A 16,214-nucleotide genomic window follows, 5' to 3' on the forward strand; every position below is an offset into this window, starting at 1 on the left:
CTTTTGTTTGAAAATCCATTATGATTAATCCAATATCAAACTTGCAGACCTTTAAAACATTTCTGCTCCTCACTGCATCACAAACAAAAAATCTTGGTTGTTTTCTCAACATTAAAAAGGAAAGAGTAGTTGATCATTATGTTAAGACCTGCAGGGAACATGAAACCAAACCAGGTGATTCAACCAGACAGACACATTCTTGAAACATTACTTTATTGAACTTTTTCTCTGTGCATGTTCACTATATACAAAATGGGACTTAAGTCTATGAACAAACCATCTTAACCACGTCATGAGTGTCCTGACAGACTGTTGTATGAATGGATCCTACCTGCCTCACTTCTTTATGTTCTCCTTACAAAGATGGAGATCCTTGAGAACCCTGTAGTGGTGTGTCACCTCTGAGGCAGCTCAACAGGTGTGTTGTGAAGTTTTACAGGAAACATCAATTACATTGTTAATTCCTAATGGGATTTTCTTGCCTGGATATCAGTATTAAAGTTCTGTCACAGTACCAGGTTCTATTATGTTTAAATATTCCCTCAAAATGTTTCTGTTCCCCTCCAAAACATCTCCCACTTCATAGCTTCAATGCATCTGCTGAAAAGATAAAACCTTACATTGGTCTTTCTAAATGATTCTATATTCCAAATGTGTGTGTTAAGATCAATCTTCAGATTGTAATACTACCAAGAATCAACTGCTCTGATGTAGCAGAGCTCTCTGTCCAGGACTGGAGGAAAGAGCTCTGAGGTTGTGATAGATACAGTGGGAACAGGGTCACTAGTGGCCCAGAATTATAAGGGGAAATGACACACTTGTGTTGTTGTCCTCCATCACTGGGCCTTCTCAGACAGAGCGAGGGCAGCCTCCTTCTCCCTCTGTAGTTCCTCCTTCCATCTGGCCTTTTTCTCCATGTTTTGTCCTGTCAGGGACTCGTGCCTACCTGCAGCCTGCAACACAACGAGACAAATCATGAATTAGATCTTTAAAATTATGTTTTCCCGATCGTACTTAAATTTGCACACAAGACATTTTCACACAAAACAGCTCTTCTACTTTGTGCTTAAAAAATTCTAAGTGGTTCAAGTATACCACAAAACAAGTTTGACATATCCAGACTTTCTGTGTGTAAGACGACTACACCGTTAGAGCCCGTCTGAGATATCCTGTATCAAAAAATATGGTCACCAACTCTCTCTGTTAACCCTGGCTTTTTTAAAGGAATGCGTTTGATACATTGTTTGACTATTCTTGCTCACAATCAGGAGCAATCCAGCTGCCTACTTCAGTCAGGTTGAATTAATGAACAGCAACAATAATACAAAAAAGTGAACAAAACAAGTGCTGTTGTTGGTGTTGCAAACATACATGTAAATGTTCATAAAATGTCAATCAGTGCACCCCCTCAGCTACAAGTCTATTTCACTCAGATAATCTCTAAGTAAATAATTATTGAAGAGAATTGCTCTTAAACTGAAATACACTAAAATAAACTCTGAACTTAAGGTGTGCAGAGTAAGACACCATGGTGATCGAGCCATGCAAAAAAGAGAGAGCAACCTTGAACTCTGGATTAGGCTCAACATACACAGCTGACATATGAATCTTGCTTCGAAGTACACCCTCTGGTACATTGTTACTGTGGAAAAACAAACAACGCAGTCTTCTATTGTCGCTCACCCGTTTGCCCAGGAAGACCATCATCAGACAGGCTGCAATCGTGGTACCCATCATCATATAGCAGATCTTCACTCTGGCTTTGTTTCTGGCAGCGTCAATCATCTCAAACCTGTAGCAGGTGCACAAACAAAAAACCATTGAAGCCAGATTAATACTGTATAAAAACACCGGTAGAAACACGACTGCTCTGCAGTGACATTTGTTCCTGTGTTGAGCTCATCTATTCATCCTTATCTCAGCCTGTTATGTCAACAAAAGTTTCAATCATTGTTTTTAATGGAGCCTTAGTGCACCGAGTGCGAGAGGTGAGGGGTCTGCAGTTCAGAGTGTGACAACAACCAGGTTTTTATTTTAATCTCTGCAGCAGATCAACTGCTGTATGATCTCCACCCTGATGTCAGGAACAGCAATAATTACCCCGGGCCACACACAGATGCCAAACAAGGCGTTTGAACTGCGACTGTTTTGGAACATCAGCGACCCACAGCAACATCCACTTATAGCTAGCTCTGTTCTTGTGATGTATCTTAACTACATCATGCGAGGAGCCAATCAGCCAGAGTGTTCTCGGGAGTCCGGCATAAACAGGAAGAGGCTACTTACGACACAAGTTCTGGTATCTGGTCCGCTGACTTAAAACGTCCTGACCAGACCAGCATCTTCCTGTCCAGCTTGGAGGGTCTGTAGCCTGGGACTCTGAAGCCTGCACGGGATGCTGCATGTAAGAACAAACAAACATAGTTTAACTTCACTAATCTACATCTTTGAAACGAAAAAGGCAGTGAAGGCAGAGAAGTTCACTTTCACAAGCCCCGGTCGTTAGCGCCATCACCCTAAACTGTGACCCCTCTTCCTGTGACTCTCCTCCCTTTGGGGGACTAAAGAAAACTTTCACACACTTGCTATGGCAACAAGTGATCTGTGTGCAAAATCCTCTGGCAGTCAATAGCCTATGTGAATACTTTATCTGTTTAAAGAATTACTGAAAAACAATTCTAGGCAACACAGGTGATCAATTTAGATGATGACAATCACAGATGATCAATTTAGATGTAAAATAAGGAGAAATTAAACACAAATATTTGGGAATGAGGTCAAAAGAGCGATTTGGTGGTGGTAAATTTCAGTGGTTGAACTCGATCTTTGTTGTGCTTTTTTTGCATGTAAAGAGACAAAGAGAAAAAGGAAATCTGTCTACCAACAAACTCAAACTCTACCATGTGCTGGGGCTGCAGGTGGAGGCTCTGCTTTGGTCTCCTGTGGTTTATTGCACATCCCTCTGAGGCTCCATGTTTCGGTTACCCGTCTGCACCTCTGACCTGTTGGAAAGATGGTTAACACGCATATAAAATTGAGAACATTGGACATCAATTGCAGCTGCAACTAAAGATTAAATATTGCATAAGTTCAGTATCGTTAACGTGACATTTGAGGGAAAAATGCATCTCTGGATTTCCACGGGCCCCATGTGTGACTTAACTCAGGGAACAATGAGATTCCATTTCTTATCAACGCTCCCCATGGTTGAGATACTTCAACATTTGTCATTTTTGCAGACATTACTCAAGAGAACATAACAATTATAGTCGTGGTGCACGTATACAGATGGGGGCGTGGTTGGTAGAAATAAAGCAGAGTAATAAAGAGGTAGGTCAAAGGATTTCAATCGCACTATAAAAAATGCACAATTTCACAACACAGGAACTGCCTTTGTGTTACCTATCGACATCAATGACGAACACACCTGGTTACGTGGCAAAAACAATGAATACATTACAAGTTAAAACTGTGATATAGAAGCACATAATAAACTCCTCACGCTAATTTCACAATTAACTAACAAGAGGAAGGAGCCAGATGTTAGAAAGAAATAATTCAAGAATATTTATTATTATTATTATTATTATTAAGACGAACCTACGAAGTTGCCGATGGAAAGGCGTGATCCGACAAAATTCATGTTTCTTTAAGTAAAGAGCAACTTTGAATTCAAGCCGTTAAAGTAGGTCTCTGCATTTCCAGTCCCGTCAGCTGGTGAAAGTCAACTCGCTGCGCTTACACCACGAACTGCCCAACAGGACCCCGTCACATAAGGAAGGGAGCTCCAGTCGTGTGCCTGATTTAAAAACAAAATAACAATAATAAAATTGTGACTTGTCCTTGTGACTGGAGTCTTTTTTTGTGTGTGGGGGTTTTATTAAGGGGATAAGACACATCGATGGGACTTTGACACAGCTCCATAGCATTTCATCAAGTTATGCAACTGTTCTGTATTTATTTAGTTGGAGTATACTTGTATTAAATCATCATCTGTTTTTTTATTCAGAGACAGTGTATTTAATTTAATAACCAATGCTGTTTCTATGATTTTTAACCTCTATTGTTGTCTTGTGTCACTTGTGCCTTTGTATTTGTATTTTATTTGTAATTTGTAATTTGTCTTTCTCTGTTACCTGCCTCGGGACAGCAGATGGAAACTAGCACTTCTGCTATAATCTGGCATTTTTACAGCTGTAATTGTTACAGCTGATCATTCATATGCACTGTCCCTAAAGAAACAAATAAATAAATAAAGTAAAATAAATAAATAAATAAATGTAGTTATGTATGTATGAGTTTGACCGTAGACTGTAAATATTGACGGAGATGTATTTAATTCAGGCACTTTCTTGAACAGTCCTTTGGCGTTGTGTCTGTCTGGGACCCCACAGTCAACAATGGCGGCGCCCGTTGGAACTTTAGACTGTGAGGACTTTTCAATGTTTCAGGTAAATGAATCCAATCTGTATTTCTCGATCTGTAATAACTTTCTACTGAGTGGGTACGCTCCGGATCAAACTAGTTCAGGATTTCACATGCGGTTTGGTTTATTTCAGATTCACACCTGTGAATGAGTGACCCTGTTGATCACTGGTACACTGTTACACTGTGAACACCTTTACACTGTTACACTGTGAACACCTTTACACTGTTTCACTGTTACACTGTGAACACCTTTACACTGTTCACTGTGAACACCTTTACACTGTTACACTGTTACACTGTGAACACCTTTACACTGTTACACTGTGAACACCTTTACACTGTTACACTGTGAACACCTTTACACTGGTACACTGTTACACTGTGAACACCTTTACACTGTTACACTGTGAACACCTTTACACTGTTACACTGTGAACACCTTTACACTGTTTCACTGTTACACTGTGAACACCTTTACACTGTGAACACCTTTACACTGTTACACTGTGAACACCTTTACACTGTTACACTGTGAACACCTTTACACTGTTACACTGTGAACACCTTTACACTGTTACACTGTGAACACCTTTACACTGTTACACTGTGAACACCTTTACACTGTTTCACTGTTACACTGTTCACTGTTACACTGTGAACACCTTTACACTGTTTCACTGTGAACACCTTTACACTGTTTCACTGTTACACTGTGAACACCTTTACACTGTGAACACCTTTACACTGTTACACTGTGAACACCTTTACACTGTTACACTGTGAACACCTTTACACTGTTACACTGTGAACACCTTTACACTGTTACACTGTGAACACCTTTACACTGTTACACTGTGAACACCTTTACACTGTTTCACTGTTACACTGTGAACACCTTTACACTGTGAACACCTTTACACTGTTACACTGTGAACACCTTTACACTGTTACACTGTGAACACCTTTACACTGTTACACTGTGAACACCTTTACACTGTTACACTGTGAACACCTTTACACTGTTACACTGTGAACACCTTTACACTGTTTCACTGTTACACTGTTCACTGTTACACTGTGAACACCTTTACACTGTTTCACTGTGAACACCTTTACACTGTTTCACTGTTACACTGTGAACACCTTTACACTGTGAACACCTTTACACTGTTACACTGTGAACACCTTTACACTGTTACACTGTGAACACCTTTACACTGTTACACTGTGAACACCTTTACACTGTTACACTGTGAACACCTTTACACTGTTACACTGTGAACACCTTTACACTGTTTCACTGTTACACTGTGAACACCTTTACACTGTGAACACCTTTACACTGTTACACTGTGAACACCTTTACACTGTTACACTGTGAACACCTTTACACTGTTACACTGTGAACACCTTTACACTGTGAACACCTTTACACTGTTACACTGTGAACACCTTTACACTGTTACACTGTGAACACCTTTACACTGTTACACTGTGAACACCTTTACACTGTTACACTGTGAACACCTTTACACTGTTTCACTGTGAACACCTTTACACTGTTTCACTGTTACACTGTTCACTGTTCACTGTTACACTGTGAACACCTTTACACTGTTTCACTGTTACACTGTTCACTGTTACACTGTGAACACCTTTACACTGTTACACTGTGAACACTGTTACACTGTGAACACCTTTACACTGTTACACTGTGAACACCTTTACACTGTTACACTGTGAACACCTTTACACTGTTACACTGTGAACACCTTTACACTGTTTCACTGTGAACACCTTTACACTGTTTCACTGTTACACTGTTCACTGTTACACTGTGAACACCTTTACACTGTTTCACTGTTACACTGTTCACTGTTACACTGTGAACACCTTTACACTGTTACACTGTGAACACTGTTACACTGTGAACACCTTTACACTGTTACACTGTGAACACCTTTACACTGTTACACTGTGAACACCTTTACACTGTTACACTGTGAACACTGTTACACTGTTCACTATTACACTGTGAACACCTTTACACTGTTACACTGTGAACACCTTTACACTGTTACACTGTTCACTGTTACACTGTGAACACCTTTACACTGTTACACTGTGAACACCTTTACACTGTTACACTGTTACACTGTGAACACCTTTACACTGTTACACTGTGAACACCTTTACACTGTTACACTGTTTCACTGTTACACTATGAACACCTTTACACTGTTACACTGTGAACACCTTTACACTGTTACACTGTGAACTCTGTTTCACTGTTACACTGTGAACACTGTCTACTGTTACACTGTTTCAGTGTTAAACTGTTTCAGTGTTACACTGTGAACACCTTTACACTGTGAACACTGTTCACTGTTACACTGTGAACACTGTGAACACTGTTTCACTGTTTCACTGTGAACACTGTTCACTGTTCACTGTACACTGTGAACACTGTTACACTGTGAACACTGTTCACTGTTTCACTGTGAACACTGTTACACTGTGAACACTGTTTCACTGTGAACACTGTTCACTGTTTCACTGTGAACACTGTTACACTGTGAACACTGTTCACTGATACACTGTTACACTATAAACACTGTTACACTGTTTCACTGTTACACTGTTACACTGTGAACTCTGTAAGAGTTCAAGAAGCCCATCCGGATCAGCAGCTCTGCAAACTGTACGGTTTAAAACTCACTATCCCAGATGAATAAGTCTAAACACAGATATTATTCATCACCATGTGGAAAGTTTAAGTTTCTTCAAACATGCATCAGACCTCTATTTAAACACCTCATACTTACTTATGCATGAATTGGCAGGCAAACAATAACACACACCAGATACTGCAGTCATGAGCAGTGGTTCAAGAGATGTGAAACTATCTTGAAGCCTAATCTTTGATGAATCAATGCTTTTATTTTTTAAAGCCTCCTTAATGACACATGTTGTATTTTACTCTTTCACAGTGTGTTTTCTAAACTTGTAATTCTTATTTTCATGTGTGTATTTAAACTAAAGCTGCGAGCTATTCTACAATTTATCCAAAGCGACGTACATCAGAGAGTAAGTACAACACAAGCAAGGATCTAGAACAGGGGTGGGCAACTGGCGGCCCCCATCAACCCTCAACGTGGCCCTCAGGTCAATTTTTACATATCAATTAATTGGAAACATGAAGAAAACATGACAAAATCTGCCATGAAATTATGAAAACCAGAAATATGTCCGTAATAATATTTGATCACTGGTAGATGTTGAGTTAAATTTGGGACATAATTGACTGAAATCGTTTTTGTATACTACAATTTGGCCCTCTGGCAGTGAGAATTGAATGAATGTGGCCCTTGCTGTGACCAAAGTTGCCCATCCCTGATCTAGGAAAAAAAGGGAACAATGTCAGTAAGAGCAAACGATCAGCTTTGAGTCAGATTGGACACACAGGTGCTGACAGGAAGTGACCAGAGGCAAAGCACAACATTGACGGCAGTTCTTGAGAGCTCTAATAAGTATAGAAACCATCTTATAAGTCGTCGTTATCAAACAAAAACAATCGTCACAACCATCATCATCAACAATGATATCGAAACCATCATCATTAAGTTAGTAGGTGTTCATGAAAGAGCTGGGTCTTTAGCTTTTTCTGAAAGGTGCAGAGGGACTGAAGTTCATTCTACCACCGGGGGGCAACAGAGGTGAAGAGTTTAGTCAGAGACTTAGGACCCTGTTGTGAAGGTTGGATCAGACGCCTTTCATTGACAGAGCGTAGTGGGCGGGAGGGAGTGTAGACCTGGATGAGAGAGTTGAAGTAAGGAGGAGCCGTTTTTGTCGCTGTTTTGTAAGCGAGCAGCAGAGTTTTAAATTTGATGCGAGCAGTAACTGGGAGCCAGTGTAAGGAGATGAACAGCGGAGTGACATGTGCTCTTTTAGGAAGGTTGAAGACCAGTCGTGCTGCTGCATTTTGTATCATTTGCAGAGGTTTGATAGTGCATGTAGGAAGACCTGCCAGTAGAGAGTTGCAATAATCGATGTGTGATATCACAAGAGCCTGTACCAGGAGCTGTGTAGCGTGTTCTGACAGGTCTGATCTTCCTGATGTTGTACAGGGCAAATCGACATGACCGGGCAATCGAGGCTACTTGAAACCTTATCATGCTATCTTTTTGCCCCACTGTTTGTTTCTCAGGAGGTGCTGAAGGTGATGCGCAACATAGACGACCGCATCGTCCACTCTCTGAACACCACGGTGCCCACCGTCTCCTTCTCAGGCAAAGTGGATGCTACACAGACATGCAAACAACTCTATGAATCTGTGAGTGTGAAAGCCATGACCTCAACAATACCAGTGTGCTGTAGTTGCTTTGCTGTAATAACCTCCTGTGTTTCACAGATGATGGAGGCCCATCTGAGCCGAGACAAAGCTATTAAGTCCTGTATATCTCAGACATCTCAGGTGGTGGGACAACTGCGGCAAGAAAGAGCGAAAGACAGCGATAACCTGGCGCTCATCAAACAACTCAGGAAGGAGCAGACCAAAGTTAGTAACTGTTTTCAAACACAATGAAATCTACAAAGACAGCCATGCAGGTCCATCTGCAGCTGACAGACTCATTGTAAGATACTTTTTTGACAGCTGTTCAGTCAAACAGTCTAAGGATTATCCTGCTGGTGTCGAGTGAGGTCATTAGGGTTATCATAACTCACAGTTTATTTATTTTTAAATAAAAGGCTGCATTACAAACTACTTGTGCAGAGTTTTTAAGATGATGGCATTTAGAGAAAGTCTAAGGAAGGATGCATTAAGGTTGCCTATGGGAATTGTAGTATCCAGTCAATTTTTCTTGCCACATAGTAAGCGCCAGAAATCCCAATAATTTGGTTTTGCTGCTTTTACCATGACCATCCTTTTTATTTTTGACTCCCCACTAAAAGCAATATTCAATCCCTGGAGTGACCCTTCTTTAAATTTTAAATTTCCAAACATAAGGCACCACAAGCTCAAAACTTTCTTCAACACGATGCTTTTGTGGAACAGAAATCACAGACATGGGTAACCTTCTCTCATGAACATAAGATAGGGCTCATGTTTGAAACATTAAAAACACGTCCTCTCTCATGTATATAAGAAGAACATAAACAGTATAATAGTAGATGTATTTCTTAATTTGAAATGCAGGTAAACAGAGGATTGAAGAGTTATAATAAGACCTCTATGGGAGATATTGTGTATAAAAGTTGTTGTCATGCATTCATTAAAAAAACATAATGTGTTCTATCTTCCTGGTCTCCAGTTAAAGCTGATGCAGTCAGAGCTGAATGTTGAAGAGGTTGTCAGTGACAGAAGTCTGAAGGTATGCTCACATTAATCCGTACTATGATCACACTATCCATCTTATCACACATCAGTTATTGATTTTAAACGTTACTTCCTGGTGCTCAGGTTTTCAATGAAAGGTGCAGAATCCACTACACACCTCCAAAGGTGAAGTGAAGGTCGGCCCGACCAGAGGAGCTGCTTCACCCGGGGTTCAAACCCAGACTGGAGCTGAAGCTGTGAGCTGCTGCTGAGTCCTGACTCCAAGGGGTTCACCATCCAGACCCCCTCTGACCTCGTCTCCAACTCGTCTGTATTCCATTGTGGTTATTGTATTGTTTTGCCACCGCTGTAAAACAGTCCACCGTGTGCTTCTTTGATGACAAACATTGTACAAAAAGACATTTTTTTTAAAGACAATGAAATGTTTTCAAGTGAAACGTGTTTCTGTGTGATTTGAAGTCATTTGTGAGTCGTTTGAGGAAATCAATATTGTTTTTGAACTAGCAGTTACAAGAAGTTCATTTTTACAATCTGTTATTGAACATGCTTCACACACACAGGCTGAAATACACACATGCACAAACAGGATCCTATGAACATGCACTAATGGAGACAGCTACCAGACCAGTTTTCAGGCTTGGCCCGCATCGGGACTTGAACCAGCGACTCTTTGGTTCATAAACCAACTGCCGCCTTTACCCTTTTAATCAAAGTTGGACTGTTTATTTCACCATGTGAATGGATTTCACTTAATCTGTGAGTTGACTTTGACTACCTGGTAAAGTAACCTCACAGTGTTGGTGATTCTCTGACTCCTCCTCTTGTACCAACAACAGTTCAACATTTGTGGGGTAAAATATCTGAACCATAGTTCAACAGATTTCTTCGCAGACAAATGTTCACTCAGGAATAAATAATGTTTTTAATGATCCCAAACCTTTAATGTAACATTGTCGGGCCAAAAGTGAACCAGCGAGATCAAATAGTCTCAAGACTAGGCTGCCTGCTCTGCTCTGACTTTGTTTTGTATCAAATAATGCAAGCATGCTAACAGCCCAAATGAAGGTTGTCTTCATGTTATTTTTTCAGCTTTAAATAGTTATGTTAGGCTTTAGAAATTAGAGGATTTTAGTCATTCACTTTTTCGGTGAACTGACTGCAATAACATAAGTAGATGATCTAAGTAGATCATTTTTAAAACTGATCTTTACATCCACTTCTCCCCTATTTGATTTGAATAGAAACAATATGATCCAAATCGTCTTTTCTTTTTCTTTCAAGCTCCAGCCAGGAACTTTTGGTTTGTGTCGATTTTGGCACCCCCCCCCCCCCCCCTCCCCCCGTGGACAAAGCATTGTAGCTCACCCTGCAGTCAAACGCATCACCTATTGTGGATATTTGCCATGGAAAAATAAGAGCAAAGGTAGTTTTGTCAGCATGCTGTAAATGGTTGTGTCCGACATCTATCCCCAGGCAGCAGTTAGGAGCATTCAAGATTACAATATAGAGATAGTCTCATCTCTTATTGTCAGGTTTGCTTGAGGTCATTAAGAGGCATCACTATTAAGTAAAGACTTTCAAAACCAGTTACAAACTCCCCACAGGTGCTTTAAGTCATTTGTCAGAATCCAAAAACTAACCCAAAGAAACATTTATGGAAGGAGAGTTGAAAGACTTTGTGTAATATTTTGGAAACATTGTCAAATAAGTGATTTCAGGGTCCCATCAAAGAACAAAAAAAAAAGCCATTAGCGCTCAGTCAAACCTCAAATATCTATAAGGTGTGTGATGTGGCATGTGCTTTCAAAAGGAGGAACAGTAGTCACAAGATGAAGCAGACAGGGATGTGACTGATGTGTGGCTTCTAACAGCTGCTTTGTCTGAGTCATTTTTAGAAAGAAAATTGTGGTTAGCATTTCTATCATCTGACTTAGAGGATAAGGAGGGGCGTTGTTCGAATCCTAGGTTTGAGATTTTGCTCAGGTTATGAGGACTGAGTTGGTTCAGTGAACATGACTTTATTGTTTTAATTTTTCAGCCCAAAAAAAGTTAGAATTACAGAATTTGTAACTGAGGGGAAAACGTCAGAGAGACTTGTATGAAAGCACCTGAATGCAAACATAAATCTGACAGAATGTTTTTTTTGTTTTTTTTACTGTGTTCACACTATGCAGCCTGTGCTGTGAGGAATATGCTGGAAGGGAAGTTATAGAGAACTCAATATTTTACAGTTCAAACCTTTTTTTTAAAAAGATTGCTGTAAAATGATTTTAAGTATGCCATAAAAAACACAATTTAACAACTTTTGCCAAAAAGTAATGATTTTGGAATGCGACCATGATATCCTTGACATCTCGTCAGATCCACCTGCAGACTGTAAAGCTGTTTTCTCAGGAGATAAACTCAATTCTTTCATACCTGAAACCTCTTCAGCTCCACTTTTCTGCCAGCAGGTTAAAGTCTTTATAAACTCGTGCTGATCTTTCACACGTCATTCACTACCACACACAACTTTATTTTAAATTAAAGATGTGATCCCACAGTTTCTAAATATACCACAGCAGGCTGCATTTAGAAAAACTCCAGGCTCTGGAAAAGAATGACCTTTAGGTAGAAATTAGAGACATTTAACTTTGAAATAGTACAAATTAATTGAGGCCTAATGCATGCAGGAAAGGTCCGGCTGTATTTGATTAAATAAAATGGGCTGCTTTCCATTTAGGGGAGCCAGGTCCAGGGTCTGTGAATTGTACATGCTTATAATGTGATAGCTTACCTGGTAACTCCAAGGAACAAAGCCATCAACGATAACACTTGTTTACAGGCTTATTTTCTGCAACAAGTCATAAAGTCTGACGTGTGAAAAGTCAACTGAATCTGTCACCAGGTTTATCTAACTCCTCAGAGATCGAACCTTTCCTTCCTGTTAATAAATCACTCTGAACTTCTTTCCTTGGAGGCTATACCGGATTTAGAAGAAACTATTTTTCTCTAAAACAAAGGTAAGACAACACAACCCCAGTGTGAGCTGATCTCTGATGCATTAAGCCCTTTACTCAACAGCTCTTCAGTGCAGGTATTCAGAGTATTCAGACTCTGCTTTATTCCACAGATGAGGAGATGGGAAAAAAACCGTCTCTGTTGTAAAACGTTTCAATAAAATGAAATAATATAATGTAAAGCGTAGGGCTGGGCGATGTGACCTCAAATCAATATCACGATTAATTGAACATTTAACCTCGATTATGATTAATGATTGATTATTTGGTTGGTTTTTTTTGCCCTCATATTGAATATTTCAAACTGAAATCGAAGCATCGCTTGAAATGAAAACGACACATTTTAATTTTAAAGTAGAAATGAACTTCTCTCAAACAGTACAAAATAAATAACTTGCATTTCTTGCAAACCGCAGTGTTTACATACGACTTCTTTTTGTTCGGTGTCGTCTTCCCTAAAGACAAAATGTGTCCAAACGACGGACATTGCATCCATGTTGCTGATTGGACGTGTCGTCACATGACCCTGCCCTGAAAATAATAATCGACATGAGCAAGACTACGTCGGTTAGAAGTTTGGAATGTCGCTTTCGATTAATTGCCCAGTCCTAGGAGAGCGACATTGTCAGGGTTTAGGATATTCATGTCTTTCATAAAACAGCAAAGTGTTGCGCAATTTCTGCTTATATGTGCTTTGTTTATATTTGACATGGCATACATCGTTTTCTTCCAATATAAAGTCAGCAGCTGCTACATACTTAACCTGTTTGAAAAATAACAACCCATTTAACGGCACCTTAAACCCTGAACGTGTGCTTTCACATGTATAGTCATGAAGCACACCCAGCTGTCAAGATGTAGTTGGTCCCTTTTGTTCAGACAAAAGGACATTCTATAAGTTAAACATACATCAAGCCTAAATCTACAAGGCACACCCACGGCACTGGAGGTGAACCATGAACCTCATGATCTGCCTGTGAAAGGAAGATGTGCAACTACTGTGGTACGAATGAGAGAAATCAAACCAACGAGAAAAAGGCGTCTACTTCCAAAAATGTTTCACAACATCAAGTAGACTCAGAGACACAAAACCCTGACACTCCTTTTTGTCTTCACTGCATTTGTGGGGGGGGGGAAGTGCCTTTCTAAGCTCACGTACATGGCCTGCAGAGTTATTTTCAAACGTTAGTTACCAAAGAAAGAAAAGCAACACTCAATTAATCTAATTATTTATTCATTCATTTAGTAGAAAATAGTTCCATTTTGACACACTTTAAAAAATGATGACCTAAAGTACATAAACAGTATGGATAGAGAACTGCATGCAACAATGTTTAAAATATTGGTCATGATAACTGGTGTAGAACTGGTTTATAAATGAGACTGCAGTCTGTAGGTCAAGGTGCTCTTCACTTTAGAAGTGCCCGATTGGGTCGTGCAGGCTCTTGGACTCCTGCAGTTTCTCCAGCGAGGTTTCTCCTCCATGACACGGAAGTTTCTTGTGAATGAAGAGGTGAACATGATCGTCTCCTCCAACATGGACCTGCAAGGACATAAAAGTAAAGTCTTATGAGGTCTATAAAAATCCAGTGTACAATGTTTTCTTTGCTATTCAAAAAGGGACCAGAGACAAGCTGATCCTCTATGAAGGTAAAGGCGTATTTATTAGAACATAGTGTAATGTCCATTTAAAGTCAACTGGTACACTCATCAACTGGTTAGATCAAAGAAATGATCAGAACTGAAGGTTATATTACATACGTGTCAACAAATCAAAACAATGATTTAACAGAGATTACTAATAATTTAATTATGAATCCCTGATTCACTACAACTTAAAAAAAAAAAAAAAAAGGGATTTTGATTTACAATTACAATTCTTGATTACTGTTACTGCATCCTCTGTTACACTGAAACTCTTTCATTCACTCATTGTTACTCGATAGGAGCTCAGTCTTGTATTCTATTTTAACAGCGAGTTGAGGAAAAAGTCCAAATGATCAAATCCATTAAATTATGTTTGTTTTAAACGTGGTGAATTGTCTTCTCTCTTCTGAAAGTCATGACAAAAGTAAACCATGATGAAGTCTGCTATGCATTCCCCTATGATGAGTCATGACTACCATGACTCAAAGGAAGCTGTATCATAAAAAACAAGAAGTCACATGATGCCAATCGAGCTACAGGTTCAGTTATAAATATTTTTTTTATATACTTTTGAGGGTGTTAACTAACAAGTGGCCACTGATGTCTGTGGCTGGGCAGTGGATGCACTGTGGACTGATAAGCTTTTGTTCTGCTCAGGAAAACATTGTTGTGAGTCAAGAGCCGTGACAAGTGAACCAAAAACATGACATTTGCAGGAAAGAAACCCGACAACGACAGACTACATTGCAAGCCCAATGAAATCTCAGTTAGCCGTGGTGCTGCAGTGCAGGCTAAGGTACATGGACCCCCCCATTTTCTTTCTTGTGTGCTTTGTTGTAAATAAGAATTACCTTGATGAAGAAGTTGGTTCCAGCCACGACCTGTGACGTGTAGGTCTTGGCTGAGAAAACGTCGTATTTTTTCCCTGTCTTTGCCTCTACATTGTCCTTCACCTGGAAACAGAGTGGTGATGGCATAGAAAAACATGAAACCAGTTTACTATGCAGGACTATATGACTAGTTTCGAAAGAGAAAAAGTCCAAATATAACAAAAGAAAAACCATTTTCTGCTTACGCCATCAACCAGCTTCTGGATTGTGTCGTCGGCCTCGAGCGGTGGTGCAGTCCCTCCACACAACATCGGCATTTTGAGAAGTTTTAGGAGACACGTTAACGAAACACACGAGAGAGAGTGAAGAGCTCTGTGTCAGATTGACGTTCAAATTGAGTCAGGAACTCATATAACTGTGTTTTGAAGCGTCACGGGATTATACCATCTACGCAGGGGCGGAGGGGGGCTGTTTTAAAGGATGTCACAAAACGACAGTACAACTCAAGCCGGCAAATATATCATATATCATGTGTGGAGAAACGTTTTGTTTTGTATAGTGTAATATCTGAAATATTGGAAAGGATAGTGCTGAGAGAAAAAAATAGTTCCCCAAGCTTTGCCCTCGTTACAGACAACGTGGATCAGTCCGAGGCGCGGCTGTGTTTACACAACTGCTGAGCACTGCGCAGCCTGAAACCCATGATGATGAGTTGTGACCACATTTATTTAATACTAACAAGTTTAACATGGAGAAGTTGTGACACACTTGTGGTTTTTCAATATCTGGGGAGTTTGAGGACCGACGATGACTCATGTAGGCTACATGCACAAACAGCAGGTATCTCCTATAAACAAACAGGCCTAAGTTATGATGGATCAGGATTGAAGGCATCTCTGTTGTCCAGTTTTGATTTAATAAAATGGTGACGATTTATATGAGTGGCTATAGGAAAAATTCTCTGTGAAAACA

The 16,214-nt window shown here is 39.9% G+C and overlaps 3 protein-coding genes across 4 annotated transcripts; 1 reads left to right on the forward strand and 2 right to left on the reverse strand.

Moving 5' to 3' along the window:
* Nucleotides 1–200: 200 nt before the first annotated feature.
* Nucleotides 201–3,759, reverse strand: fam162a (family with sequence similarity 162 member A). 2 transcript variants are annotated; one of them, XM_020628090.3, is made up of 5 exons: nucleotides 3,601–3,759; nucleotides 2,901–3,002; nucleotides 2,287–2,398; nucleotides 1,684–1,792; nucleotides 201–953 (listed from the first exon to the last, which is right to left on the reverse strand). In XM_020628090.3, the coding sequence occupies exons 1-5, from the start codon at nucleotides 3,641–3,643 to the stop codon at nucleotides 837–839; spliced, it is 483 nt and encodes a 160-aa protein (XP_020483746.1). In that variant the 5' UTR covers nucleotides 3,644–3,759; the 3' UTR covers nucleotides 201–836. The 2 variants fall into 2 exon arrangements, with proteins under 2 accessions (XP_020483746.1, XP_065804897.1); XM_065948825.1 differs by having other exon boundaries at nucleotides 3,605–3,752.
* Nucleotides 3,760–4,357: 598 nt separating this feature from the next.
* On the forward strand, nucleotides 4,358–10,207 carry mix23 (mitochondrial matrix import factor 23). Its single transcript, XM_020628091.3, has 5 exons — nucleotides 4,358–4,451; nucleotides 8,636–8,761; nucleotides 8,840–8,986; nucleotides 9,741–9,800; nucleotides 9,890–10,207. The coding sequence occupies exons 1-5, from the start codon at nucleotides 4,401–4,403 to the stop codon at nucleotides 9,938–9,940; spliced, it is 435 nt and encodes a 144-aa protein (XP_020483747.1). The 5' UTR covers nucleotides 4,358–4,400; the 3' UTR covers nucleotides 9,941–10,207.
* Nucleotides 10,208–13,982: 3,775 nt separating this feature from the next.
* On the reverse strand, nucleotides 13,983–15,646 carry cst14a.2 (cystatin 14a, tandem duplicate 2). The gene is made up of 3 exons (XM_020645912.3): nucleotides 15,488–15,646; nucleotides 15,264–15,365; nucleotides 13,983–14,308 (listed from the first exon to the last, which is right to left on the reverse strand). The coding sequence occupies exons 1-3, from the start codon at nucleotides 15,557–15,559 to the stop codon at nucleotides 14,180–14,182; spliced, it is 303 nt and encodes a 100-aa protein (XP_020501568.2). The 5' UTR covers nucleotides 15,560–15,646; the 3' UTR covers nucleotides 13,983–14,179.
* Nucleotides 15,647–16,214: the final 568 nt, after the last annotated feature.

Source organism: Labrus bergylta, chromosome 20 (assembly GCF_963930695.1).
Source record: "Labrus bergylta chromosome 20, fLabBer1.1, whole genome shotgun sequence".
NCBI lineage: Eukaryota > Metazoa > Chordata > Actinopteri > Labriformes > Labridae > Labrus > Labrus bergylta.

What these genes read in the sequence shown, in the direction of transcription:
- cst14a.2 (XM_020645912.3), bottom strand. Translation starts at nt 15,559, where the DNA reads ATGCCGATGTTGTGTGGAGGGACTGCACCACCGCTCGAGGCCGACGAC. An exon ending in TCCAGAAGCTGGTTGATGGC is followed by an intron (nt 15,366 to 15,487) that starts GTAAGCAGAAAA and finishes CTCTGTTTCCAG; the next exon opens with GTGAAGGACAATGTAGAGGC. An exon ending in GAACCAACTTCTTCATCAAG is followed by an intron (nt 14,309 to 15,263) that starts GTAATTCTTATT and finishes ATGTCCTTGCAG; the next exon opens with GTCCATGTTGGAGGAGACGA.
- fam162a (XM_020628090.3), bottom strand. Translation starts at nt 3,643, where the DNA reads ATGAATTTTGTCGGATCACGCCTTTCCATCGGCAACTTCGTAG. An exon ending in TTCCATCGGCAACTTCGTAG is followed by an intron (nt 3,003 to 3,600) that starts GTTCGTCTTAAT and finishes TCTTTCCAACAG; the next exon opens with GTCAGAGGTGCAGACGGGTA. An exon ending in CAGATACCAGAACTTGTGTC is followed by an intron (nt 1,793 to 2,286) that starts GTAAGTAGCCTC and finishes CACCTGCTACAG; the next exon opens with GTTTGAGATGATTGACGCTG.
- mix23 (XM_020628091.3), top strand. Translation starts at nt 4,401, where the DNA reads ATGGCGGCGCCCGTTGGAACTTTAGACTGTGAGGACTTTTCAATGTTT. An exon ending in GCAAACAACTCTATGAATCT is followed by an intron (nt 8,762 to 8,839) that starts GTGAGTGTGAAA and finishes TGTGTTTCACAG; the next exon opens with ATGATGGAGGCCCATCTGAG. An exon ending in TCAGGAAGGAGCAGACCAAA is followed by an intron (nt 8,987 to 9,740) that starts GTTAGTAACTGT and finishes CCTGGTCTCCAG; the next exon opens with TTAAAGCTGATGCAGTCAGA.